The 27792-nt window shown below is 49.0% G+C and overlaps 1 protein-coding gene across 6 annotated transcripts; it reads left to right on the forward strand.

Annotated features, from left to right (window-relative positions):
* Window positions 1–539: 539 nt before the first annotated feature.
* Window positions 540–27792, forward strand: LOC125704142 (aryl hydrocarbon receptor nuclear translocator 2). Of its 6 annotated transcripts, none has more exons than XM_048969481.1 (20): window positions 540–950; window positions 4619–4733; window positions 7273–7320; window positions 8231–8278; window positions 8991–9204; window positions 10047–10260; window positions 15161–15263; window positions 16632–16697; window positions 17105–17190; window positions 18441–18517; window positions 18806–18940; window positions 19268–19342; window positions 19926–20077; window positions 22835–22910; window positions 22992–23115; window positions 23293–23392; window positions 23604–23742; window positions 23842–24007; window positions 26435–26571; window positions 26671–27792. In XM_048969481.1, exons 1-20 carry the CDS (start codon window positions 920–922, stop codon window positions 26767–26769), a joined length of 2205 nt encoding a protein of 734 aa, XP_048825438.1. In that variant the 5' UTR covers window positions 540–919; the 3' UTR covers window positions 26770–27792. The 6 variants fall into 6 exon arrangements, with proteins under 6 accessions (XP_048825438.1, XP_048825437.1, XP_048825439.1 ...); XM_048969480.1 differs by having other exon boundaries at window positions 541–950; window positions 23842–24006; window positions 26425–26571; XM_048969482.1 differs by having other exon boundaries at window positions 541–950; window positions 9003–9204; window positions 23842–24006; window positions 26425–26571.

Here is a 27792-nt window from a genome sequence, read left to right on the forward strand (position 1 = left end):
TAATCGTTGCCTCGAAAGGGATTAATCGGGAATTCCCGATGGACATCTAATGTAAATTAATCCCTGACATTGACAGCAGCGTCCTTGGGAGGTCCCATCGGGGACTTGGCAAAAAAAAAAAAACAGTTACGTTTCTCACAACTGCGCTCAAAACCGGTTCCAGTTACGCAGAACAGCGGGGATACCACGGAAACAATACTAATATAAACTATTATACTTTGGCCTATATATCTTCTAATCAATATAAATTATAATTATTATGCAGAGTTATATGAGTCTTGGTAACCCCGTACAAGTCTTAGACTAAATTATATGTATTTGGTGTAAACTTTCGTTTACTCCTTTACCTGAACTAAAGCTGACCACATTTATCATATGTATCCTTAAATTAATGTGATTTGACAACATTTTATATATCGGTTTTAATAAATGCACCAGTCACCTTTTTGGGGGTTTGACAGTTCCAACCCGCGTTTGTCAGGTACGTCATTGCATGTTTTATGTTAATCGTATACCATAAGCAGCGTATACCATAACCAATCCACATCACAATAGCGTGAGTGCTGAGTGACGCGGACGGGACCGGGACCGGGACCCTGACGCAGCCCGTCCAGCTCCGAACAGTCCAGGCTGGACTCCGGCTCTTCGCTGTATTAATTAATTCAGGGCAAGTCTCGCGGTGTTACCTCTCAGACATCTTGCATTTTTCAGTCTGAGAAAGAAAGAGGCGATTTATCGCGCAGTCCGTCCGAAACGGGTCGCTGCTCGGTCCGGAGGAGCTCCGCGCTTCGAAGTGCCGATCGCTTGCCTGCCCTCGCCGTGTCGAACCCGGCGGCGGCTCGCCTTTCCCGGGCAGTCCCGAGTCCTGCGTCATCATCTTTTCTGCATTTTCGCCTTTTTCTCCCCAATCCAAGACGACATGGCAACACCCGCCGCTGTTAATCCGTCGGGTAAGTGCGACATTCATTTTGAAGGGAAGCGATCGGTCGCGTTAAAAGCGACTTGAGACATCGCATGTAATGTTGGCTAATTTTTTCACGGTAACAAAAGAATCGCAGCCCCGGTGCCTTTTTTCCCCCCGACATCAGAAGGGACTGGCTGCCTGCATGTGTGGGGGAAGGGGGATGCTGCCTTCATAACAATCTAACATTTAACTCACAAGAGCTGATTTTTCATGTTTTAGCCCCGTGATCTGCCAATATGTGGTTATTTCTGTCTTACATTTTCCGTATCCTGCTAAAGTCATTAATTCTGACTTACGTGCGATAGTTTGCGACGATCAAAGGTTCTTTTTTTTTGTAAATGCAAATTGTGGATTTTCTGAATACATTAGCCAGCGAGCAGTACGTGATTGATTTCCTTGATTAATCTCCTTAAGAACACAAAGGTCCTTTTTGCGCAGGCTAAAGCTTGCCTTGCGGGCTTAAACCTCCTTCACTGTTAGTCGGACGCTGCCCCTTACTTTCTCTGCCTGTTGATTCCAACATATACAATCGTTCTTTTAATTTTTTTCCCTTTTACTTGCGGTTGATTATTTTAAACCAAACATATGCTACAAAATTAAATTTGGCGCTACAGTGTAACTGTTGGTGAAGAGTTTAGACAATGCAGATGGGCATGACTGAAAGGGTTATGTAACAGGCAAAAAAATCGGTGTATCGCCTTGCTTTCCTTATGCGCCCGTGTGTGTTTGGAGGTTGGTGTGGAGCACACAGCAGATGGAGTTCCTGGCATCTGCAAAGATGCTGTGGTTGGTTTCCATGGAGCTAAAAGAAAAGAAGTTAAGTCCGGTGATATCAGCTATGTCAGTAGGCAAGCGTGGGCTGATGATGATAACTGTGATGATGTCCTGCTGTTTTGGAAAAGCATCAAGAATGATTCAACAAAGGTGTGTGTGTGTGTATATGTGTGTGTGTATGTATGTATATATAATATATATATATACACACATATACACACACACACACAAGGGCAAATTTGAGGCTCAGGAACTGAAAATGGACTCTCTGCCATTAGTTTAATTGTTTACTCATTACCTACCACAGGGAGATCCGTGTGCTGTCAGCAGTCACTAACAGCATCCCCTTGTAAGAGCTGTGGTGACCAGCAAGTGGAGTTTGGTTTTAGGTCTGTGCTAAACACGACCGATTCGGACTCGAGAGGACCTGTTTGTTCAGGTGGGTTTGGAGTATGGCGAGGAATAGCAGGCCAACGGCTGAGAGAAGGCTGATGTCAGACATGGAGGAGGAGTGGAGGAGGATGAGGAGGTGCGCTGCTCCTCTTCAAGGCTACGTCAAGCGTCTGTCTGGAGTGGGGGAACACTGCATTCTGCATTCAGACATGACCAGACTGTGTGCTGTTCACAGCCGCTGCTGTTTATTACCCTGTCTAATGGGGCCCAATAATCCTTTCGAAATAATACTAAAACATATAGAAAGTCCAGGAGTGCTATGAAAAAATGGCAATTTATACAGTTAAAATTCTGATTAACACCAATATATAGCATGGTGTGCGAATACCTCCAGAATGCAAGCAAAGTCTGGGCTGATATTCTCATAATCAGATTATTTAAACTGAAAAAATAACCAAAGAAATCCTGGTGTAAAGGCATGTTTACATATAGCAAACATTTTGCTGTACGATTTCTCAACAGCGGCACTTGTCAGCTGGTGGAATGACTTGGGGGAGACAAATGTGTGTTTTTTTTGTGTCTGGGAACAGAAACCGCTTCAACAGTCACCTGTGTGACAGCTGGGACGGTTTAAAGATCGCAGGCAATGCCAGGATGTGCTGACTACCTGGATTTTTTTGGTGAACCTGTTTATTTGTGGACAGGTGTAACAAGATTGCATCAGAATTAGATTGTAAGGTTGCAATGAAGTATTAGGTCTAGCGAAATTACAATAGCATTAGCCTGGTTAGCATGACTCACTGCTGTAGTGCATACTTATGTTGCAGCCTAGTATCACACGATGCAGTGACTAAAATCCAGCACTAAACAACATTAATACCAGACAACGCTCATTCATAACAAACCCATTTTTTGGACTTACTTCAGTATAAAGGTTTTTAATTTGCAGCAGAGCTACTACACAGCTACTCTGTAAATGGAAAGTGAATGGAATTAGACGGTAAACCTCGTCACTGTTTCATTTTGGCTTCATGACACTTGGTCTCGGTGAAGGAGCCTCTTCTGAACAGAGACAGATGACTTGTACATAATAATCTCGTGTTTTGCGATTTTTAGTCGATGCTGTTGTTTATCACTGTAGCTAATGACCTCCCTTCCTGTTTATGTAGTGCTGCCGGGTGCTTGGTGCCACTCTGCCGAGAGTCTCCTGAAACCTGCCGTGGCCGGGATGTTCAGATAAAATCGCCTGGGATTCTTTTTCGATACGGCCATAAAAATTCTGTGCTTGTGCCTTACCTACATAGTAACGAAGGTAACGGTGTGATTGATCTTAAGCAAGCAAAAAAGTTCAAGGTCCTTGGCTGTACCATGTCTCCCTCGTATTCACTTACCTGTCTGTAAGCTCTAATATACATGGAAGGCATTTTTCACGCTTTCTGATGCTTGACAAAAGCTTTTCTGTGATTTGCACGTGAAATGTATTTTCGTTGACACTCTGCAAGATTGGCGAGCTAATTTTTAATTCCTCAGATTCTCTGTGTAGGTCCAGGCTTTTCTTGTAGAAAACGCTTTGATTTACCTGTTTAAACCGCATGATAATTTCCATTAGGCAGCTTTTAAAACACACAAAACTCCTTCCGTTTGTTGCGTTGATATTCACTCCACACAGGCGCTGCTCATTCAATCCTGAAAGCGCGGCAAAGGTTACATTAATCATTTGTTAAAATACGGAGGCTCGACTCTCCATCAGTAATTATAGTGCAAATGAAAGCTTTATTATGCAAGGAACGAGGGTCGTGATTCATAGCCGCGGTTACAGGAAACAGAATCGGCAGCATATATAAACATAGCCTGTGCTAGAATGGAATGTGTCTACGAGATTTTTACTATGCTAAACAAATAAAGCGAAACAAAACAGGCACGGTGTTGTAAAGATGGTGGAACGAAAATGGTTGGCACAGGGGGGACGCTGTCATGAGAAGAGTGTACACATCCATTCTGATTTTTTCCTGTGACAGGCGCGTGCTGAAGGCCAGTCGCCTGCTTGGTTTGTTTGAGGCGTTGGGCTGAAACACTGTTGAGGTAACAGGACACAGGAGGCCTGTGGGCCAAAGTTTTTTTTTTTTTTTTTTTTTTAAATCCTATACTGCCTACAAATCCAGCTCCACTCCCGTCTTCTGCCCCCTGCTGGCAGATACGGTAAATGCAACTCAGACAAGAATGTTGACAGCAAACAATGTTAAAAATAGAAAGGAGTAAATGTCTTTTGTTTAGCTTTTTTTTCCCCAGTTTGTTTGACAGCAGCTTGCTCGCCGTGAAGAGAATGAATGGAGTCCACAGCAGAGAATGTTGATTTGGCCCTTGAGTCAATTACAGCAGCTGCCATCCGTTTGTTTGTTCTGTCTGTTGCGGCCAAATGAACACAAGCACCTTATGGGATGGATGTTGATTTTTGTTCTGTTCCTGTTGTCACGTTCTGGCATGCAGAGATGGCCACGGACCTCCCTGGACCCGTGACGATGCCGGGCACTGTGGTGGGGGCAGGGCAGGTACGGATGGCTGGTTCGATGCCCGGCCGGGGCGGCAAGAGGAGATCTGGAGGGTGAGTATTCGGAAATAGTGAAGCGGTCTTCCGTGGGGAAGCAGGCGGTCACGCGGCTACGTCAAAAAGGTGACTGTAGCGGGTTTGCTTGCCGGCTTGGGCAGGCGGGCGTCCGCATCCCCCTAGTGCTGTTCTGGCGTGAGCTCGCCCACGCCCCTGTCCGCACGACTGGCGAGTCCTGGTACGAGTCAGAGCTCGGAGCCCCCCGTGCGACAGCCCACTCATCAGCGTGCGTCTGAAGCCTGAAAGCGGCCCTCGCACACGCTCCTGTGGGTGTGCTCCAGAACGGCCTGTTCCTGGCGCTCCACGTCCTGTTACGTAAATAGAATGGAGAGGGAAAGATGCCGTGGAAATGGAAGTGATCACGGATCTACACGGATCTGATTGGTTAATTGTATGCTTACATTTCACCCACTTAGGTCACACGGGGGGCGGATTGATGTTGCTACGACTAATAACAGTAAATAGATGCTTTGTTTTTCATCAACGGGGAATATTTATATAAAATTATTTCAAATTTTGTTTTCTTTTCATGGAGAAATCTGGAGTGAAGAGCAATAGAAGTTAAAAAATAATTTGTATAAAAATAAATAATAGTGGTTGTTTAAGTCTGTCCAGGAACCAGAGTTTAAAAGGAACAGATTGTTCCATGTGTTAGTTTGTTAGAGGATTGCTGTGCTGATGATGTCCACATGAGAAAGCTGCCCCCCCCCCCCCCAAGATTCTGGATGGTTCTGTCCCATTAAGTCAGTAGGTAGCCTGTTGAACTTCTAACAGCATCTCTTTTTTTTCAGATGTTAGTTTTTCTGATACCTCTTTAATTAAAATGTCACATTCATTAGTTTTAAAGAGTAAATTTGAATGCAACAGAAAAGGTGCACAATATAAAATCAATTATAAACCGACAGTTTTCAATATATTCTTTTCGTGCAATCCTAAATGTAGCAGCCTGACATTTATTTACATTTCAGTCGACTTGTAGGTGTTTGGTGGAGGATGGCGCGTGGGGACATTTTTCACCTTCGTACAAGAGCTATAACATGAACTGCTGACAATTAAGCTTCATTTTCTGAATGGGGGATTATGAAAAAGTGCGCTGCTATTGACCTTTTATCCTGGAATTCCGTGCGAATTGTTTCATAAATGTTAACCACAAAAAATGTTACGGCTAAAGAATGTTTTCTAAACAAGCTGCAATAGACATTTTGTTGTCTGTAAGTGGAAGTGTTGCAGTTTTCAGCTTCGTGTTGATATTATCGTAGCTGTTAGGCATAAACTAAACAGCCACTGAATTAAGCAGTTGCATTGAAACATCCTGGAATGAAGACAATTCTGCTGTTTTGCTGCCGTATTATACAGTCAGGATTGCGTGACTAACCCGCCCACCCAAATGTGTCAGATTGTATTAACAAAGCCTAATGTATTAACTAAGCCTTTCACGTTTGGCGAAAAGCCGGCCGGTAAATTAAACTTGTTCGCAATTTAAGGCGGTTCTTATACTACAAAAACGCAGTGTTCCGATTAGCGCTGGGCTTTATTTCCGCACACTTTGCACGAACAGGAACGTAGATCGTATAGATTTGGAGCTGGGGAGAGCGATCGCGCGCCGGGCGCACAGCGCGTGGTGCGGGCCTCACTTTGCGCTTCCTGCGGGCGAAGAGCACGCGCCTCCTAATTATAATGTACTGATAAGTGCAAGGCGGCTGTATTACCTGTGGATGTTTAAAACCGACTAAAGTTATCTCTAGTAGACTGCGCTGGTAAATTTTGATCGCATATTTAGTTAATGCAGTCAGTGTTCGTTAAATGTGAATCAGTCCAGAAACATTGAACGAGTTACGCCATTAGGACCCCATCCTTTTCTCACTACTTTATTTAATAACATACTCACTATTCATGCGTTTTGAAGTTCTCAGTTCAATTTTGTTCTGTCTGCAGTTTGAATAACGTTTTTTTACAGTAAATGTGTCACGCTTGTTAGGCGCATAGATTTCTCCAAGGTAACACTTTTACCCAAACAGGCTTACAGTTTTACTCCAGTTTATATAGCTGGCTGTTTACTGGAGCGATTCAGGTTGAGCGTTTTGCTCCAGGGTATAACAGCAGGGCCCCTCTGAGGATTCGAATGACTGGCAGTTGCATGCATGCTGACTGCTACACTATAGCCCGATGCCCAGGTAGGAAGCAAGTGAGCCGATTGATGCTGTATCTTACGTGCCCATCTCAGCTGCTCAGATTAAGTTTGTTTGAATCCGACAGCTCGTTTTGATGTGTTAGAGCTGGGGACTCCCCGGCGCCTCCCTCCGCGAGCGTTTTCTCCCTCCTTTTCTGTTTCACGCGCTTCCTCTAATTCTGCTGAGTGTGATTGAAATGTCTCAAGGGGTGGACAGGGAGACAGGCATATCGGACCTCTAAAATTAATGTCATGGGGTTTGAAATTAAATCTGCCTGTTTTTTTAAGATATATTTGTGGGGAAAATTTAATTGCTGAAAATACTTCCAATATGGTGAAATTTTGTTTCTAATTGTTCCTTTGCAGAATGGACTTTGACGATGAAGACGGGGAGGGACCCAGCAAATTCTCAAGGTCAGGATGAAGAGGACATGCTAAGATCCAAATTTATATGTTTACAGCATAAAGGCACTTATTACCTACGAGTAGCACAGTAGCATTGAAAGTTGCTGTTATATAGCAAAATGTTATTCATCCATCCATTCTTGTTTAGTTTTTTTTCCCTGCTTGGTTATTGTTCCGTTGTGCATTTTTTTTTCGTTAAAGCATCTGTATCCTTCCTTATTTGTTCAGAACTTCCATCAATTGTGTTTGCTTTCTGTTGACTTGTGCGGGCACTGTAGAGGAGACAGAGCCCTCTGCTGGAGAGAAGGAGAAATGCGGCACTGTTTCCTGAAGATCTGTCTGACGTTTTTCCGCAGAGGGTGTAATCTTCTAGTTTCTTGTTCTAAGTTTTGTAAACTGACATTGTCATGATGCCTTGGAGAGGGTGTGCCATTCATTCTCAGTGGTCGTCATAGCAACGTATGTGTACAGTCATCCTTGTGGTGTCCTTCTTGATCTTTCCATGTGGGGGGGGGGGGTTGTCCCATGGGAAAGGGGTCACCATAGTTCAGTTGGATCTGCCTATCAGAGGGGCCCCTCATGTGGTCTGGAGCTTCTGTGTTCTTCCTGAATTAATTTAATTTTATTTATTTTGGGGGTGGTCTGTTAGGGGAGACGTCCGCATCACATGCAGCTTCCCTGTCTGTCATCCATCATCAGCTGTCTCGTGTCTCGTGTTTGAACTTAACATTTTGCTATATGAGAACTTTACCTGTCACAGTGAAAAGCCAGTGTGGGGTCAGTCGAGTAAAAACGCTTAGCATGTACACCTTTGAAGTTGCCTTTATCGTTACAATTAATGAATAGTTTGGTTTTTAAAGTTTGGTAAAGTTTGCTGGTGTAGCCTGTGATGTTTATTCCTGCCCTGTTCTCCTTGCAGGTATGATGATGACGATCAAATCCCAGGTGATAAGGAAAGATTTGCCAGGTAGGGCTAAGCTAGCGGCACCCTTGAGGATCGTTAGCTGACAGCTGCCGCTCGGCACAGGCGCTGAGGCTCCGGGCTGGAGGACCCGGCCGGTCTCATCCGCTCTGCTACTTTTAACGCGCTTCTTGAAAACTCTCACGTTGTGCTTGTCACCCGGAGCGCTGTTTTTAGTAAGTGCGCATTGAAATATCCCTCCGTTCGTGCGAGTCACTCCTCTGTCCGGCATTTCCTTGGGAGTCCTCTAGGGGGCAGGATGGGGCTTTTGTGCCGGAGGCTGCGAAGGAAAAGACTGGCGTTGTTCATAAAAGATTTAGCTGAGCTAAAAGCTCTACGTAAACAGGGATGCACATAACTGGTACGCAAATACGCATTTGGTGTATGAAGCGAAATGCGTGGCAGTTTCTTCGCTTAACAGCGAAAATGCGCATATAGTATGGAGAGAGACGCACAGTTATGTCCATCTCTGTACGTAAATGTCTGAGCCTGTTACGTACTTTTGTTTCGATGTTTGACTTTAACAAGCTGTTCTTCATTCTCAGTGCGTTCGCCGTTCCTGAGAATCCGCAGAAAGGTTAAAACTCGCTCGTAGGTCCGCCGCGTGCCACGCGGAGCCCTTCTCTCGATGTCGTGCTGTGGGGGGGGGGGGGTCGATGGCTGCAGCCATCTGTGGGCCAGGCCCCCCCCCTCTCCTGATCGTCTCCCGGGTTCCCAGGGAGAACCACAGTGAGATCGAGAGACGCCGGCGGAATAAGATGACACAGTACATCACGGAGCTGTCGGACATGGTGCCCACCTGCAGCGCGCTGGCCCGCAAACCCGACAAGCTGACCATCCTGCGCATGGCCGTCTCGCACATGAAGTCCATGCGGGGCACAGGAAACACCTCCACTGATGGAGCCTACAAGCCGTCCTTCCTCACTGAGCAGGTAGGGGGCCCTCCACTCAGTCGCCTGGTGACCAAGGGTCAGCTATTGCCATGGAAACTAGAGTGTGATGAAAACAATCATCTGCCCATCCATTTTCTGTAACCTCTTGTGCTATTCAGGGTTGGGGGGGGGGGGGGAATCCATAGCCTATAGGCATGAGGCAGTGATCAACCCAGAATGGGGCACCAGCCCAATGCAAGGCAAACTCACACACCATTCACCCACACATCCACACTTTTGGGCAATTTGGTAACGGCAGTCAACCTCAGCATGTTTTTGGATCGGGGGGGGGGGGGGGACCAGATCAGCCAGAGGAAACCCCACAGCAACACGGGGAGAAGTTGGAACCATGGCGGAGACTCGAACCCGGGTCCCAGAGATGCGAGGCCGCAGTATAACCACTGCACCACCATGCCGTCCTGCAGTCATTAACCATTTCATTTTATATGCACAAAGATGTGTCATTTCCTAAATCGAACTCAGTTATGCGAAACCTGAAACATAAAGACAGATTTACCAATAAACTGAAAATCTGTCCAAAAAGTGGTTCTGTGTTAGAGGAAGAAAATCTCACAGTAGGGAGAAGGAAAATGCTGTGGTGGGGGGGGCAGCTATGAGCCAGCATGTGATCCTCATTAAAAATAAACCTGCATTGATGATGCAGATCCCACGCTCACCTTGTTCATGGCAAGAAGCTGACAGAGGGTCCGTTTCAGCTGAGCGGCCATTTTCAGAATTGGGTGTTTTCTTGGACCCCGGAACATGGACAAGTTTTCAAACTTGAGTGTATTTGGTTGTCGTTTCCTCTGACCGCCACTGGTGGGCGTTTTCTCTCTCCTCAGGAGCTGAAGCACCTGATCCTGGAGGCCGCGGACGGCTTCCTGTTCGTGGTGGCTGCCGATACGGGTCGCGTGATCTACGTGTCGGACTCGGTGACGCCGGTCCTGAACCAGCCTCAGTCCGAGTGGTTCGGAAGCACCTTGTATGAGCACGTGCACCCGGACGACGTGGACAAGCTCAGGGAGCAGCTCAGCACCTCTGAGAACTCTATGACAGGTGAGCAGGAGCTGTGGAAGGCTCCAGAACGTCCTAGGAATCACATCCAGAACGTCCTAGGAATCACGCTGACTGAATCTCGAAGTCTTTAGTGCTGCAGTGCCACGTTTCTACACACGAGGGCGCCGCAAACACACGAAACAAAACTGGAATATTTTAGCGGCTCACACCCACATGTCATAAAATTCATTTTTAAATCTCTTAAGCATGCCATACAGAGTAAAATTAATTCATGAATTTATTGCCTGAGCTCATAATGTGTTATGTTCTGTGAAGTCAGAAATAATGTGTAGTCAGCTGTGGTGAAATTCAATCAAGGAAGCCAAAGTGAGCTGTTATGGTTTAGTGGACATTTTTTAAAATCGATCAGTTCAAGCAGACATCCGGAAGATACTAGAAAGTGACAATAACCTAGACCTGAAATGATCTGGCCGCTGTGACGCCCCTTGGTGTGACTGACACAGTCGGGGTTGGTGACGTATTGTAGCTGTCATTTCTGGGCCATTTCCGGATCAGGGCTGCGGGTGTAAACAGTGTTTGAAGAGGCCTGATCAACACTCTGATATCTTGCTGATTGTGGTGCAAATATATCATTAGTATATTAGAGGAATGTTCTAGACACGACCCACGCGAAATTGCTTTGGGATTAGCCGAGGCGCTTGGGGAATTATGCACAGAGGTTACATCACTGTTTTTGCGGAAAGCCTGAATTTAATATTGAAATGCTGTGATGTTGACAGCCCAGCCGTTTCCCGTTATAAAGTTAGAGCTGCAAATAAAATGTTTTTTTTTCCTCTCTTGTTTGCTTAAGTAATTTTTTCCTCCACAAACAAACATCTTATTTGCGAGATGGCTATTTAGTCAAACATTCGAGGTTCAGTATGGAAAAGTTCCTTGTAGGGATTCCCAGTTGACAAGCCTGCGGTTACCCCCCCCCTCCCCCTGCCCCCCCACCCTGTCCACAGGGATCTCGCAGCTCACACATTCTGTCCCCTTTCTGCAATAAAGTATTTAGCAAGTGTTTGTTAGCACCAAAGAACTGAAAATCAACATTGCGCAAAGCAAACGTTTCACATACGTCTACCGAACAACTTTTTCTGTGATGTATGTTTAAACAGTAATTTATCTGTACATTTAAATAGCTAAAAAAAGATATAGAAAAATACTTTATATACTAACAGGTAGTGTACAGAAGTTTTATTCCGAAGAATTTGTGTAACCATGTTTTACGGTTTTATGTTTACTTTTGATTACATACATACATTGCATTTACTCAGCAGACACTTTTATCCAAAACGACGCACACTCACACCACTCTGCAGGCCAGGATTTGAACTGGTGCCCTGATCACAGACACAGCGCCCTGATCACAGACACAGCGCCCTGATCACAGACACAGCGCCCTGACCTGTTATGTTGCATTATAGGCATTTTTCCCTCGAAATCAACAGAATGTGCCTCATGTGGTTATAGGACCTCAGTGAAAGTCACTTTCCAAGTGTTTAATTTGAGTGACAGCTGTTTGAAAGCACTAGACCTGGTGAACTGGAGCAGTCATTGGCTGACGGCTTCCCTTGTGTTCCCTGCACGGGCACTGAAGGAAGGCCGCGGAAATGCGGTCAGCTGGATGGCGGTGATGCGACCGTCGCCGCTAATGGGGACTGTCGTCGGCGAGGAATCGAATCTTCCAGGCATTAGCGATTTAGCGCTTCTCTAAGCATTCTGCCCACGTTCTGCTTTGTTATATTTCCTCGTTCTAAACGACAGCTACAAAGTGCTTTGTTTTACTGCCTGGGGATGCCTCTCCATCGCTGTCTCTCTCCGTCAGGGATGTAATTAGGCTGCCCGCGGAGTTTCTCTTCCAGGGAAAGCTGCAGAGAGAGTGGATGAAAGCGCTCTGCGGGCAGACTGCCCGTCTCTCTGCCTCTTTTCATACCTTTCACGTTCTTGGCGGCATTTTCCTTGTGGTGTCTGGCCCCCCCCCCCTGTGTTTCCTAAAACCTCCTTGCAGACTGATGAGCAGATGGCCCCTGTCACTGAGGACCTTTCCTTGTTCCGTGTGTGGGGTTCTGAGTGACCCGTCACGCCACATTCCGCTCTGTCCGTCATTATCCACTGTCCGTTTTCTCTAGGGCTCCCGCTGGTGCTGTCAGTGTCCTGACATTTCTCGCATTTCTGGAAGCATCTGCCTGGATGTGCAGGTGGATGCGGGGGGGGGGGGTTCAGGTCCTGCCCATCCATGCTGTCTCCCTGCAGGGGGTCTCATACAGCTGAGAATGAGCCCCCGCCCCCAAGGAGAATGGGTCTGCGTGGCTGGGCGTTGGGCGGCTGCTCCATAGCAGGCGTCTTGCTGACCGGAATCTTTATCCCTTCCATCTGACTGCTCCGAGTCCTGATGAATCACCCATGTCACGAGACGTCAGGCCCCCGGGACGCCTCCACCACTCCGGTCCTTCCCCCTTCTTGCGAGCGACCGCTCTCGGGCGCTTCTGGGTGGATTCTCCTGTCCCTCGCCTGTACCTTTTCCCTTCAGCAAACCTCCAGCACATTCTGTGGCCTCTCCTGCATTGTCCTGTCTTCATGTTGTTGTTGTTGTTATTGTTTTCCCAGAACAGGCTAAACGGCTTTTTTTTTTTTTTTTTACAGCTCATGTTTGTCGTATAATTCATTAGGGTCATGGAGTAGCTTGTCACCAATATCCAGCATAACAGAAAGTTTGCCATCTGCCTCCCTCCCCCCAAAATCACCGCTAATGCTGTAAAATAACGATTAAGACATAGAGTATGAGTGCAGGTGATGTGCCTATTGCACATTCCTGTGGTGTTCTGCTGCTCCGCACTCTCACCCACGCGACTTCTTCCAGTGGCGTCCTGGCACTGCCCTGATGCTTTTCCACGTCGAAGCCGCCCGTTATCAGAGTCACTGCACGATTACGCCTGTGGCTGCCGCTCCAGAGCACGGAGGCTTAGTTCCTCAGCTCCGTTCTTCTTGCGGTTCCTAAGCCTTGTGACCATCCTGCTCGCAGGTACGCCGACTGGGCCCAGCCCGTGATTTCCGGACTTCTCCGGCCGAAGTCCAACGGTGCTGTTGTTGCGGAGATGCCTCCCCGCTCCACCCTGCTCCTCGCGCCCGTCAGCAGGGGTAGTGCTGTTTATGTGACTCATGCCGCCTCTCGTGCCCTGGTGGCATCGCACTCTTGTCAGGAGACCGATCAGGAGAATGAGGGGCCCATTTCCCCCCCGTTTCCCTCCATCTGGAGCGAGCCGCTTCTCTGGCTTCTTCTGTTCTTCTCCTGCCTGCCTACTGTTTCAAAACAATACAGAAAGTATGTATTTTACCACGTCGGCTCACCCTGAACCACGGGAATAATCTGCACTGGCCTTTCCCTACATTCTGGCCACATGTGGTTCCTCAGAACTTTCATATTTAATCTGAGGGTCCAGGGTTCCGGCCTGTGTTTGCTGAGCAGGTTTCGGATCTCGTATCACTGCCGGGCTCGTGACCCAGGGTGCTTTTCCACTGCACCAGGTGCCGTACATGGCACCGTGCTTTTACCACATCATGAAAGTGATAAGTACGGTACTTCAAGGTGCTGGTTTTCCACTGGCATAAAAACTGGTACCGGTGCCGAATGACATCATCAGATCGCGAGGCAGGATATCTTATACTGAATTTGAAAAATAGCTGCAGTACTTTATAGGGCCGGACATGCAATATTAATACCTACATCGCGCATGTAATTGTCACATCACTAATCAACTATATTAAGATCCAGTTTTCTCACACTTTCATTCTGAACAGATATTATAGCGTCAGAGGGTTTGTTTTTTTTTTTTTTTTCCTCTTAGTAAAAAAAACGTAGCAAATTTTAATGGATAATCCTTTTCAAAATAATCATTTAAACATTTAACTGATATGTTTAAAAATCAGTTAATGGAATATTTGGTACTTTGGTTCTCGACCTGAAGTGAATGGAAAAGGGAGAGCACAGAAAATACTGTATCATAGGTCCGGTTCCTGGTGTGGTTGAAAAGCGTCCCCAGGCAGGGACCCCCTGGACCCCCCTCCCTGACACCACGCTCTACTCACTAGTGTCAGACGCCAAATCAATAAATCAATGTAAACATAATGTGGAGCATCTTAAGCAGGAGTGTAGTACAGTGAAGCCTCCAGCCAGCCAACCGGCCTAATCCAGCCCAGGCGGGACCCAGTGTTCTCCTCTTCCTGTTTGTTTGCCCTGATTTATTCCCCCAGAACGCACAGCTCATCCGTGCACGGTGTTTTGGTGCCAACGTGCGCTCGTCGTGGCTTGACTCTGGCCTCGTCCCAAATACTATCTTGGCTTCATTTGTAGCGGCAAAAGCGCTAAGTAAGAACAGGTCCCACGTGGTTCCCGTTACGCGGGAATGCGGCCCCCGACCCCTTTCGCTCCAGGCTGACATTCCCGGCACGTCTCTCCGAAACTGCAACAACAGCTTTCGCGTCTCCCAGGTTGCGTGTTGGAACTTTCGGTGTACGTAAATAACAGGTTGGGAAGGTTTTCTCAGAAGCAAGGAAAAGTACAGAAAATTAAATAGAGCACAAGCAATAAAGTGTCCTAAAAGATTATTTATGCCAGCATTGAAATCTTATGAATGAGCGCTTCCTGATTAGGCGCAGAGAGTGAATTGAATTAAAGTTTGATATTGGTTATAATTAGGGGTAAATGGATTTTATTCTGCTGCAGTGTGAATGTTCCAGAATTGCACTTTGCAGAATCCAATTACAGGGTATCTTACTTTCTTAATGACTGGAGATAATATGTTAAAGCATGTTTATCTGGAATACTGCTGATCTGTCCGAGTTTATCTGTGTGTGGTTTTGCTGTCCTTGATGGAGTGCTCATCGCTGCCCCCTACAGGGCGCATCCTGGACCTGAAGACCGGCACGGTGAAGAAGGAAGGCCAGCAGTCCTCCATGCGGATGTGCATGGGGTCCCGGCGCTCCTTCATCTGCCGCATGAGGTAGAGCTTCTGGCTCCAACTGCCTCGATGCGCAATACTGCCACCTGCTGGTTCAACTCTGCCGTGTTTGACGGTACTTTTAGGTGCCCCCCCTCCCCACACCCTGCAGCCATCTGGGGCAGGAAAATGTTGTTTGCGTTCGCTCGTGACTCTTAAACCCCGAGAGTTACATTCCTCTGTTGGCTAAAAATAGCCCTTGTTTTTAAGGCCTAATTTCATCTTGAGAAATGCCTCACTTCAGCAAGTAACAACCGATGTCGGTTCCCAACTGAGAAGATCGCCGCCTCTCGTCCCAATCTGCTTTCGCCCGGATCCTGCATGAAATCAGCCCCGTCTCCAGCTGTCACGAGTCATTATTCGCCCCGTAACTGCAGTCCGCCGCCTGCCCAAAAAATGTGCTTTTGTTTAATGTTTGCTATTCGAGACGAGTTTCATATGGGATGAGCGTGCGGGAAGCGGCGGTGGCGGCGGCACGAGGTTCTGCGGGAGCGGGGCGGGTCCTGGAGCGGCATGGGGAGCGGGGCGGGTCCTGGAGCGGCATGGGGAGCGGGCCGGGTCCTGGAGCGGCATGGGGCGCGGGCCGGGTCCTGGAGCGGCATGGGGAGCGGGCCGGGTCCTGGAGCGGCATGGGGAGCGGGGCGGGCCGCTGTCACCGTGTCACCACCAGGACTTGCATGGTTAAGGTCTCGGCATTTGTTTGGGTCTGAGCAGAGGTATCCCACCGTAGAAGCTGCTACGCGCTCTGACATGTTAGGTCCCCAGCAGCTCTGCTGACGCTCGGTTCACAGATAATTCATGTGAATTCCTGCCTATGGGGAGGTGGTGCGTGCCCCCGGCGAGTCGGTCACAAGCGGGGAACTGCCTGCTCAGGCTCCCTGAGCCGCCGTCTGTATTTCTCTGGACCAGGGAGCTGGCATTGTGCTCGGCTCAGTCATGGGCTTAATCTTTCTGTCTGTCTCTCTCTCACTGTCTACCTGTCTCTCTGTTTTTCTCTGTCTGTCTCTCAGTCTCTCTGTCTCTGGTTGTCTGTCACTGGGTCTGTCTGTCTCACTCTATCTACTTGTTTTCTGTCTCTTTCTGTCTGTCTGTCTCGCTCTGTTGCTGTCTATCTCTCTCTGTCTACCTGTTTGCCTGTCTTTTTGTCTTTGTCTACCGGTCTGTCTCTCTCTGTCTGTCCCTGTCTGTCTCGGTCTGCGTGTCTCTCTCTCTCTCTCTCTGTCTACCTGTCTGTCTCTCACTCTCTGTCGTCTGTCGATCCCTTTCAGATTGTACTTCAGAAGTGTCTTCAGGTGCCACAGCGAATGATCCTCATGTTTTACACTGATAAACGTATAGTATTTCTCCCCTGTCTCCCCCTGTTCTCCGCAGGTGTGGGAATTCCCCCTTAGACCACATCTCCCTAAACCGTCTGTCCAACATGAGGAAGAGGTACCGGTAAGTGGAGTAACCCTGTTAATTCTGGTAATCTGGCTCATCTGTTGACCGAACATTTTGGAAAAACACATTTTTCTGGAAGTGGAGCCAGTGACGCATATACAAGAAAGAAAGTCCAATCTGCTTTTTATCAGATTATAGTGGATGATCTGCGTAGACGTGCCCTTCTGTCCCGTAGAGGTGGACATTCTGCGCAGACGTGCACCTCTGTCTCTTAGTGGTGGACATTCTGCGCAGATGTGTCCTTCTGTCCCGTAGAGGTGGACATTCTGCGCAGACGTGTCCTTCTGTCCCGTAGAGGTGGACATTCTGCGCAGACGTGCCCCTCTGTCCCCTCTGTGATTCCGTCCATCTGGATGGGAGCACAGTAGTGCTTCCCTGTGATGTGCCACCCTCCCTCTCTGCAGGAATGGCTTGGGACCATCGAAGGAGGGAGAAGCTCAATACTCAGTGGTGCACTGCACGGGGTACATCAAGGCCTGGCCCCCCGCAGGTACGACCCCCCCCACCAAGGCTCTATCTCTGACTTGGCCCCTGCCCCTCATCCCGTCCCACACACTGCAGACCTTCTGGAATGTGTGTGCATGTATATATGTGTGTGTGTGTGTGTGTGTGTGTGTGCATGTGTGCGATTAGAGCTGAGAGGAGACCCTCCCACTGTACTTGGTCTGTTCCCCCTGAATTCTCCACATGTGAGTTCAGCTCTGACTGCACAGTGTTCCCAGAATTACTCCAACAACAAAGCAAAGGGGCCACACATGAGGTCAGCAGAGAGGTCTCACCGCGCAGTGCTCACCGCGCAGTGCTCACCGCGCAGTGCTCACCGCGCAGTGCTCACCGCGCTCACAGCCTTAAGATGTACGTCTGTACATCTTAAGGCTGTCAGACTGTCGTATTTATTTAAAAAATATAGGTTATTGTAATTGATGACAAGTTATCATCCTTTGTGACTTCATCCTGTAGAAAACATAAAGTTGCTGTTACAGGTTATTACAAGTCACTGGTAGCTATGGTGTGATGGTGTCTTTGGTCTGACCTCCCGATTGATGCTTGGTGATGGACCCCAGTTGCTAAAGTGTGTCGTTCTGTGACACCGCTGTGACAGTCCTTCCTGTGCTGAGACGCTGCTGGTCATTCTGCATGTCTTCTCAGTGTAATGACCTGTGGAATGGAAATGAAAGCGGGGCTGGGAGGCACTGTGCTGTGAATCTGATGCTGGGTTGTTCTGTAGCGGTTCTCTGCGGCCAGCTGAGGGCAACGGCTCTTTCAGCCTAGATGGAAACTGGGAGGATTCTGACCTTTTTGCAATCGGGAGAGCAGAGCATCCTCAGCAAAGAACATAGCCCCCCTCCCCCTATGATCGGCATCCACTTGCCTGTGTGACGCGTAGGGGGCTGATGTGTAGCGTGCGGGTGCTGAACCCAGCGCGAATCTGCGTGCAAACCGTAGCCTTTTCACATGAGGATTTAAGGTTGCCAGATTTGTTTTACTGCCTCTCTGTCAAAGCATCTGCTGATATAAAATCTGTTTTTATAAATGATGTTTACGTTCAAGCCGTGATGGAATGTGGGATAACGATGTCTGACTGAGCCTGTCAGCAAGACCTTTAATTCCATATGGTCTGTCTATAGACGTGCCTGTTCGGTGTCTTTCCCGTCAAGCAAAGGGACAAAGGAATGTCTATTTTTATTTTTTATTTATTTATTTTTGTTGTTGTTGCGTGACGCTTACCATTCTTCTTAGGAATGACCATTCCCGACGAGGACGCAGAGGCCGGACAGAGCAGCAAGTACTGCCTTGTCGCTATCGGGAGGCTGCAGGTATGAGTGGGTGGCAGGGTGTAATACCACGCTTGGCAGGATGGGGGCAGTCATGGAATTATCTGACTGAATGGCCGGGCTCATGCAAAATACCTGTCCCAGTGTCAGGTTTTAGCAAAGGGAATAAATGATGCCAGATTACAGAAGTTAGCTGATTGGGTAATTGGAGGGGGTCGGGCATGGTAATTAACTTTCGTGGAGGCTTTTATTGGCTGGTTCAGGCATGTAAGCTGGGGCCATCGGGCCGCGAGGTAACAGCCTGAGCGCCGCCTGCCGTCTCCATGACAGGTCACCAGCTCGCCGGTTTCCATGGATATGAACGGCCTGTCTGTGCCCACCGAGTTCCTGTCGCGCCACAACTCGGACGGCATCGTCACCTTCGTGGACCCGCGTTGCATCAATGTAATCGGATACCAGCCCCAGGTCAGTCTGGGATCATTCAGGTGCCGGTCACGCTTATGTGTCCTTAACCACCACGCCCCCTACAGCCAAAATGGGGTAATGTCGCAGGAATCCATTCTGCATCTAGAATCATTCAAGCACATTTAAATGGCGGGAGAGAAATAGTGGCAGTTTGGTGTGACACCCCCGCTTCAGGTGGGTGGAAGTCGGTGCATTCCCTGGGGCGCTCAGCCCCCGTCTGCCCCGAGATTATACTCTTCATTGTCCAGATTCAAATGCACATGTCTCCTTCATGCTCTGCACCTCCGTCCCCCACCTGCAGTATTAATTTGTCGGCACCTCCCTCAGGACCTTTTAGGGAAGGACATTCTGGAATTCTGCCACCCAGAGGACCAGAGTCATCTACGAGAGAGCTTCCAGCAGGTATGTCCCCATTGGGGGGGCAGCCAGGACCACGTGGACACATCATGTCCTGGTTTAGATAGGGAAGCACTATGGTTAGGAAGTACCTCCAGCTCGCACGCTTGCGATGGAGGACACTGACTTCTCAGTTCGTGACTGCATCACATCCGCCTCATGGAAGGGAACCACATCACTGGGAATCATTTGTGCATTTCACTTCCTGGACGGAGAAGGGGTGGGGGGGGGGGGAGGGGGGAGGTGGAAGGGATGGGAGTGTCCCCATGTTCCCCAAGGAGAGCAGCTGCCTTATCAGCGCTCACAGAGAGCCTTTTTTTCTGGCAGAAGGAGGGTCACACTGTGAAGCCCAGGGCTCAGAGAGAGAGTATGATGTCATTGGCGTGCTAGCTAAGAGAGAGTATGATGTCATTGGCGTGCTAGCTAAGAGAGAGTATGATGTCATTGGCGTGCTAGCTAAACGATGCCTGCATTCTCAGGCCCATCCATCGAGGAAGGCTTCCTCCGTTGATGCATTTTAAAAGTGCTTCGTGTTTCGGGTTGTTCTGATTGCATCACCGTCTGAGATCCCCGTTTCCATGGCTCCCAGGTGGTGAAGCTGAAAGGCCAGGTTCTCTCTGTGATGTATCGCTTCCGCATCAAGACCCGCGAGTGGATGCTCATCAGGACCAGCAGCTTCACTTTCCAGAACCCCTACTCGGATGAGATCGAGTACATCATCTGCACCAACACTAACGTCAAGTGGGTCCTCTCTCACACACACTTATTTGAAATGGATGTTCAAGAAATGTAAATGTTGGGTATGTTGCCTGCATTGTAGCCTTTGATTTTTGTGAATGGTTAAGCTTAACCAGAGACACCGAGCCAGGTTTGTCTCGGCAAGGCAGTTTCGACTCTACTGTTTGAGCTTTTGACCAGGAAGCACGGTGAAAGTGAAATTGACCCTGCGGCTATGGGGAGCAATGCAGTGAGAGATTATTTGGCCATTTGGTCAGTCCAGATTGTTCAAAAAGGGGCCAAGAGAACCGTGCGCGAGACCTTACAGGCCACCCTTTGATTGCATGTCAGTGTTTTGTTGAATGTCAACTGACTGCAGTTTGCCTATTCTGTCTGAGGGGCTTAAATGTCAGCATTGATGAAAATTAAGTAGATCCCTCCTCTTCTATCATACCTGTTCTTAATTATGTTTGTATAAAGGTCTTATAACAGGTATTTGGTGTTTTGCGTATGTGGGGGAAAAAGAGGTGAAATGTCAGTGCAGGTGTGTTACTTTGTGATTGAACTACCTCTGCCTTACAGTAGGGGGCGTGCGTGTGTGTGTGTGTGTGTGTGTGTGTGTGTGTGTGTGTGTGTGTGTGTGTGTGTGTGTGTGTGTGTGTTTTTTAAAATACCATAACCTTGCCTGTAAGAAGCACTTCGGAAAATTAATAGAATCTGAGACATAAACATTGATTCAAGGAAATTATGAGCCTTCTGAATGATATCCATGTTCATCCAAAACAAATATTACAAAGACCTTGGAAATCTTTCTTTCCAGTCTTCACTTAGTGCCTCTTTCTTCTCGTACACAGGTCAACTGTGTTTTTACCGTATTAGTCATAAAGTATTTTAATTAGATTAATAAGCCCTGGAGGAGATTTTATGAAATGAACCAGCACCATGTTCCACTCATAACTGGAGGAATACCAGTGTTGGAGATCTCAGCCGGTGTTTGTCTCATGGTCCCTAAAAGCCAGCAAACAGAAGCCTTTCTCTGGTCACCCCGAAGTTGCCCCGCCCCATGCTGTGATTGGACGGCAGGGTTGGGCTCAGGATAGGAAGGCAGGGGAGGTCAGCTGATGCACTCGGTACCAGCCTGACGTTTCCGTTACCCAGTTATGGTGGAGTGAAGCTGTTTACTTGAGCTGATGCTTCTCAAATATTGGCAGGCATGCACGTCGGTGGGTTTTTATAGAAAACCAAGTATTTAAAATGGAAAATGAAAAGTTGCTGTCTGGTTGGTGGCCCGGCCTTGCGTGTGCCCCGTGTGACGCCCGCTCGTGCTGTCAGAGTGATCGCTTTGGCTTTTCAGTCTCATTCTGCGGTGCAGATCCACCGCTCGCTTTTATTGTCTTGAACTCTGCCTGACTCGCATGGCAGCCTCAGACGCCCCCCCCACCCCTGCCAAGCTTAATATATCTGCATGGAAAAAACATTTTAGATTTTATTTTATTTTTTTGTCAGAGCTTCTCTCTCGTGAAGCCATTACAAAGGTGGATAATTTGTTCCAGGACTGAGAAGATTCATGACCGACATTCAGAGCCCTTTGAAAGCTGGTATGTTCTCCGGCTCGCAGCCGGACCGGGGCCTCGCAGTAACATTAAAGCTGTGGTCCTCATGCTGGGTGTCCGTCTCCCCCAGTGCACGTCGCTTTCTGCTCTGTAAACTGTGGGCTCCGCTTGAGGCTGCCTCTCTTAAAAATGCAGTTGACAGTTACGTTTTTCCCGGCTGTGTTGAAGGAGCCGCGTTCCTTGTCCGGTAAACGAGTTCCCCGCTGTAACCTCGTCACCTCCCTCACCGGTAGCCGGAAGCTCGGCTCACGTGCCCAGCGCTGCAAGGGAATGGCATGTGATCGCTGGTTACCCTGACAACCAGCCTCTATCCTCCTCTCCCCTTTGCACTTTGTGTTTTGCATCTTAATGGTGCTGTTTAATTAGGCCCCGCTTCCCTTCCGCCCCTGCCGCTTGGACCCACTGGCCTCTCTGAGTTCCGTGCTGTTTTCCCGCTCGGGATTGTATGATTAGATGTTCCGGCGGGCCCCTGTGGACCTCCTCGGATCTTCCCGTCTGGCCAAGAAATCTGGGATATTTGTACATTCACCCTGTTTGTGTTTGGGACGGATTTCCATCTGGTTCCTTCATGTAACAGACGTTTGGATTAATGGTCCAGCAGTGATTGATTTTTATGCAGCTTTTTTGTTGCCTTTAAGTGCAGCGCTGTTTTGGTAGCCTAAACAGGCTGTATTAATCGCTCACAGACCTGCGTTCTCTGGGGAGACAGTGGGCTCGGCGCTCGCCTCACGTAGACGCATTCCTGGATGTCGTCACTCTGTCCTCCTTTTGTTTTTCGCTCGATCATCAGTGTTTTGTACATTTCAGAGATGTAAACAGGCCCCCTTTGGTGCGTCCCATTTACTGGGACTTTTCGCCTCCCTCCCGGATTGGGCCCCCCCTTACGGTCTGTCCTTGTTTTCGAGAAAATTCCAGAAATTTCGAAGGCCTCTGCTGGAAGCCGCTCTCTGTTGTTTACAAATCAGTGTCATCAGAAGCATATGGTACCTTCCCCCTTTCAGACTCCCCTTCTTTCAGCAGTGCAATTATCACTTTTCCCGTGTAATTGAAGTAATTTCTAGCGGGTAGCCGGTGGTTGGTGAGCGGTCCGGTCGGGCCCTTCCCGATGGGTCGTGGTGTTGCCATGACGCCCCGCTGATGCACTCTGTCCACTCCTGTGCTCCTGCAGGCAGCTGCAGCAACAGCAGCAGGCCGAGCTGGAGGTGCACCAGAGGGACGGTCTGTCTGCCTACGACCTCACCCAGGTACCACAGCTGCCCCCCGCCCCCCCCCCCGCCTCGCTGGCTCAGTGGGCCCACACAGACCCATCCCCGTGTCCCCTGCAGGTCCCCGTCGCCAATGTCCCCACCGGAGTCCATGACGGGGGAAAGGCCATCGACAAAACGGAAGCGATTTTCTCCCAGGAGAGGGACCCCCGCTTCTCGGACATGTACGGCGGCATCTCTGGGGGTACGTGCACACGCCGTCTTCCGCAGCGTTCACACGACAGACGCGCTCAGCCTTGACTGTCACTGTGAAAATGACTTTGAATCGCGGCGACGTGCCGTAAGCGTCATGAATTTGAGCGTCTTATTCGTGTTTGAGGTGTGTGTCTCTCAGCACTTGTTTTTTTTTTCATTCTTGCAGCCGATAAGAAGATGATGGTGCCGTCATCCACCACCGGGGGGCAGCAGCTGTACCCCCAGGGGAGCCCGTTTCAGCCGGGGCATGCTGGGAAGGGCTTCAGGTGGGGGATCGCTGTGTGGACGGTGCCCCTCTTTGTTTAGCTCCGTGCCCCAGTTGCTGCCTGTAGGTCAGAGACAGGCTCTCGAATGAGAATTTCAGTTGTGGCCCCGAGCAGAGCCATGTGTGGGGCGGGGGGGGCGGGGGGGCGGGGGGGTGGTGTGTCACGATGGAAACTTGTCCCTTCACGCGTGAAATTGGGTCCTGTGTTGCAGTTCCTCTGTGATTCATGTTCCTGGAGTGAATGACATTCAGCCCTCGTCCTCCGCGGGCCAGAACTTGGCCCAGATCTCGCGGCAGCTCAACGCCGGCCAGGTGGCGTGGACCGGAAGCCGCCCCCCTTTTTCTGGGCAGGTGAGACGGCCGGGGGGGGGGGCGAGCCGTGGGCCTGTGGATGTCACCTTTGCGGCAGCATCTTCACTCACCTCACTGTCCCTTCCCCTGTCGCCTCAGCAAATCGCCTCCCAGTCCAGCAAGGCCCAGTCCTCCCCGTTTGGCATCGGGTCGGGCCACAGCTACCCAGCAGACCCATCCTCCTACAGCCCACTCTCCAGTCCGGCCACCTCCTCCCCAAGCGGGAACGCCTACTCCAGCCTAGCCAATCGCGGCACGGCCTTCGGTAAGACTCTGCGTTCCATCGTCGCTAAGCACCCAGGGCCTAAACTGGGAAATACGGACCGTGGAGGGAATGGGGATTATACCATCAGCGTTTAAACCCCGACAACGCAGGGCCCCACCTTAATCAATCAGCGTTTCGGTCACATAGCCCCCCCACTGTTTTTCCCATTTTTCAAATGAGCCACTCGTATACATCTCACACCCACGAAGAGCTCGGTCTGTTGCAGGCTTGGTTTATGAAGTGTGAGGACTCGGTTTACAAGCTGCGTGTTCTGCATTAGTGTGATTCTCTGCCGAAAGGTGTCGGAATTTCAAAATGACTTTAATTCCTGGTCGGTTCCAAATGCTTGTTACACTCGGTATCTTTTGGAATTTAAGTGGATCCTCGTGGCTAGTTTTTTTTTCTCCATTAAACCGCAAAATGAAAACTGTTGCAAAAGAGAATTTGGATACAGAAGGAAACATAATGATGTTGTTGTACTTGTGATGTTTGTATCCATTTACCTCAATCATGGAGTCTAAACGCGGCATTTAGGAAGCATGACTTCATCATTCGGCCAGAACCACTGATCGGTCCTGGGGAGCCGACGCCTTGTTTTCTGCACTGTTAAAATCTTTCTCCCTGGCAAGCAATGCCATTGCCCCCTCCGGTCTTGTAGCAGCTGGTACAGTCCGGATGCTTATTTTTGTGATATTCTGCCATTACCCAGATGTATTTTTTTACCCTTTACCAGCAATTGTGGTTTGGGTGCTTGTCTTGCGAGAAAATTAGTATAGAAAAGGTCATAAGTGCATTTCATGCGAGTCGACTGGTTTCTTTTTCATCAACAAGAAACTGAAGTTTTTCAATGGAAAAATATTCAGAGCAGCTAATTAGCTCTTTCTGTACTTGCCTGGTCTGTCCTTTGGAAGCGTGCAGGGAATTATCCTGTCTCCAGTAAATTGCTGCTTCTCCGTTAGTCGAGAGGTCGAAAAGCCGGTCTGAGAGGGATTCTCAGCGTGTAGTCCAGCGTGTAGCCTGGCATGTTTAGCATGTTGCTTAGCGTGTTTAGTTTGTTCAGCTTGTTCAGGGGCAGGACATCATGAGCAGAATCTCTCCCGTTCATTGTCTCCCAGGTGCATGGTCAGCACTCTGCTAGCGCCCCCCAGTGGTATGCATGTGGAAAATGCAGAGAGTGCTCTCTGAATTTCTGTTAGACTTTGTTTCGGGCCTCAGCAATATCTACAGATTTTGTCGTGCATCACAATGACTTGTTTTACTTTTTGCTTCCAATTGCATTATATTTCTGAGGTATCAGCAAGATGATCAGCTAAAATCTCTACTGTCCTTCAGGCTTCTCCATGCTTTTTGATCTGGTCCTTAAAATGACTAATAAGATATGATTTGTTCTACTAATTAGCTCCCTGAAAGGACATTAACAAAATAATTTGCACGGTGGGTTAGTTCCAATTATGTAGCGCAAATTACCTAACATATAAAACGCGATTCTGATGTCCTGAAAAGGCATAAATTGAAAGAAGGAAACAATTAATTTTCACACACACACACAGATGCATACAGACACGCACACACACACGTGGGCATGCCCTGAGGAGATGCTTTTGCTCATTATGTGCATTAGGTACTTGATAAATGTAAATTCCAGATGAGCAGAGGCGTATTAATTAAGGAGGATGTCATGGCTGTGTTCACGCGTAGTGCTGAGACGCACCTTTGTTACAGGGGCGGCGTTCCCGCCCCAGATAAGTCCCGATAAGCTCCGTGTTAGGTGACGTGCGCGTCCTGCCGGGCTGGAGCCGAGCTCAGGCCCCCTGGGGAATACCGCCTGAAGCCTCCTCACCCCGGCCGGCTCGGGACACGTGGACAAGCCGCCTCCTGAAATACGTCGCCGCCCACCCCCTCATCACATGCTTCGCTGGTTTTTGCTGTTGTGTTGAATTTTTGATTTCAAAGTTGGCCCTAAATGGATAGTCTGCCCCCGCCACCCCCCCCCCACCCATCCAGGGTACTTGGGGTTTTGTGGCATAATGCTTCACCAGGGGGGGTGTCATCTACCGCTCACAAGTTTGTGAAAAACATATCATGGTGTTTTCGGACCGCAGGTGTTCTTTGGGGCAAATGAAAATCATGGTGACCCCCCCCCAGCTCAAAGGTTTCTTAAAAAAGCTTTTAAAGAAATACCCCTAACCATTTAGTGCATTTTATCCTGCAGTGTACGATGTGGCAGGAAGTCTGCCATAGTTACATTCTTTCAGCCAATCGCAGCACGGCTTTCGGTAAAACGCTCCGCACGCCGTCTTCTCCAGCCGAAGATCTCCCGCTGATGATGCTCTACGATTTGGCTGAAATGAGAAAATGAAACAAACTGTGAGGGAGGAGTCGCGCTTTACCCGTCCTCGTCTGCCCCTCCCACTACTGACGTTGCAGGCGAAGGGGGCCAGAGCGGGGGGCAGTTCCAGGGTCGGCCTTCTGAGGTTTGGTCACAGTGGCAGAACCAGCACCACGGCCAGCAGGGCGGCGATCAGCACGGCCACACCCAGCCAGGGCAGACGGAGGTCTTTCAGGTAACGACCGATCGCTTGCCACACGGTAAATGGTGACGTTCCCTGACGCTGTTATCCGGGCCTGATTGGGCGTGTGTTCCCCCCCTCCCCGTGTCACAGGACATGTTGCCCATGGCGGGGGATCCCACTCAGGGGACGGCCAACTACAATATCGAGGATTTCGCCGACCTGGGAATGTTCCCGCCGTTCTCCGAGTAACGGCCGCGTGCCAGAGAGAGGGACTCTCCCGGAAAGGACAACGTCCTCATTCCATCAAAGCAATTGGCGCGGGACACCACATGGAATTGGGAAAGGTGGTCGACGGACACGCACACACACACACGCACGCACACACAGCATGCTCACCGGCAGACTGCGCACGGTGCTGCACCACCGCGCCTCGTCACGCAGGGGGGGGCGGCGCGGCCCCAAGGAGCGTCGGACGAGGGCGTCGCCTCGCTCAGGCCGGCGTCCCGGAAGGGAAGCGGGACTCGCCTGCTCCGGGTTCGACTCCAGGAGGATATCAGCTCCTCGTCTTTTGATTATCTGACTTCCCGCGTGCCAAACTGTGACGTCACTCCTCTGCTGCTCCATATGATGCTTTCAGCACAGAAATATCTGATTAGTAGCACATTCCTTAATCTAGATTGATTAACACGGCTGTGGGAGCGTTAATGTGCTGCACTAAAGTGTACCTTCTGTTTTATCTTTTTTCAAAAACACCGTGATGTTTCTGAAGCTTGGGGTGAAACATTAAATGTACATCATTAAGCTACTATAACTTGTTTCGGGCCCCCTCGGGCAGGGGTGGGCGTGGGGTCGTGGCTAAGCGACGGACACACAGGGGGCCAGCAGCACGTGTGCTTCGGTACTCAGAGGGAGCGGGAGCGACTCCTGCCGACGGAGCGTTTTCACACAGGAGCTGGGTGAGTTGAACTCAGCTGAAACCCCTTCGAGGGCCGTGGGTCTTTGCAGCTTTTGTTAAATGGATGTTTTTGTAAATAACGTGTGTGTTTTTTTTTTTCCCTCCATCTTAAGTTTTCTTATGTATTGCATCTATACATATTTGTGTAGTTTTAATATCGTGTACAATGTGTGTGTATATTTAACTATTTGTCCTTAGGTAGTCTGGTAATTGTAAATTGAGGTTAGACTTGTAAAAACTGTGTAAATGTGATCCATTATTTTTGTGTAACTTTATAAAAGGAAATGTGCGTGTGACAATAAATTCCTACTGGTTTA

Source organism: Brienomyrus brachyistius, chromosome 11, assembly GCF_023856365.1.
Source record: "Brienomyrus brachyistius isolate T26 chromosome 11, BBRACH_0.4, whole genome shotgun sequence".
In the NCBI taxonomy this organism is placed as follows: domain Eukaryota; kingdom Metazoa; phylum Chordata; class Actinopteri; order Osteoglossiformes; family Mormyridae; genus Brienomyrus; species Brienomyrus brachyistius.

Bases quoted from the DNA above. Each gene is read 5' to 3' on its own strand.
- LOC125704142 (XM_048969480.1), top strand. From the start codon at position 920: ATGGCAACACCCGCCGCTGTTAATCCGTCGG. The intron at 7,321-8,230 runs GTCAGGATGAAG...TTCTCCTTGCAG, and splicing joins GGACCCAGCAAATTCTCAAG to GTATGATGATGACGATCAAA. The intron at 24,007-26,424 runs GGTAAGACTCTG...CCTCCCACTACT, and splicing joins CCAATCGCGGCACGGCCTTC to GACGTTGCAGGCGAAGGGGG.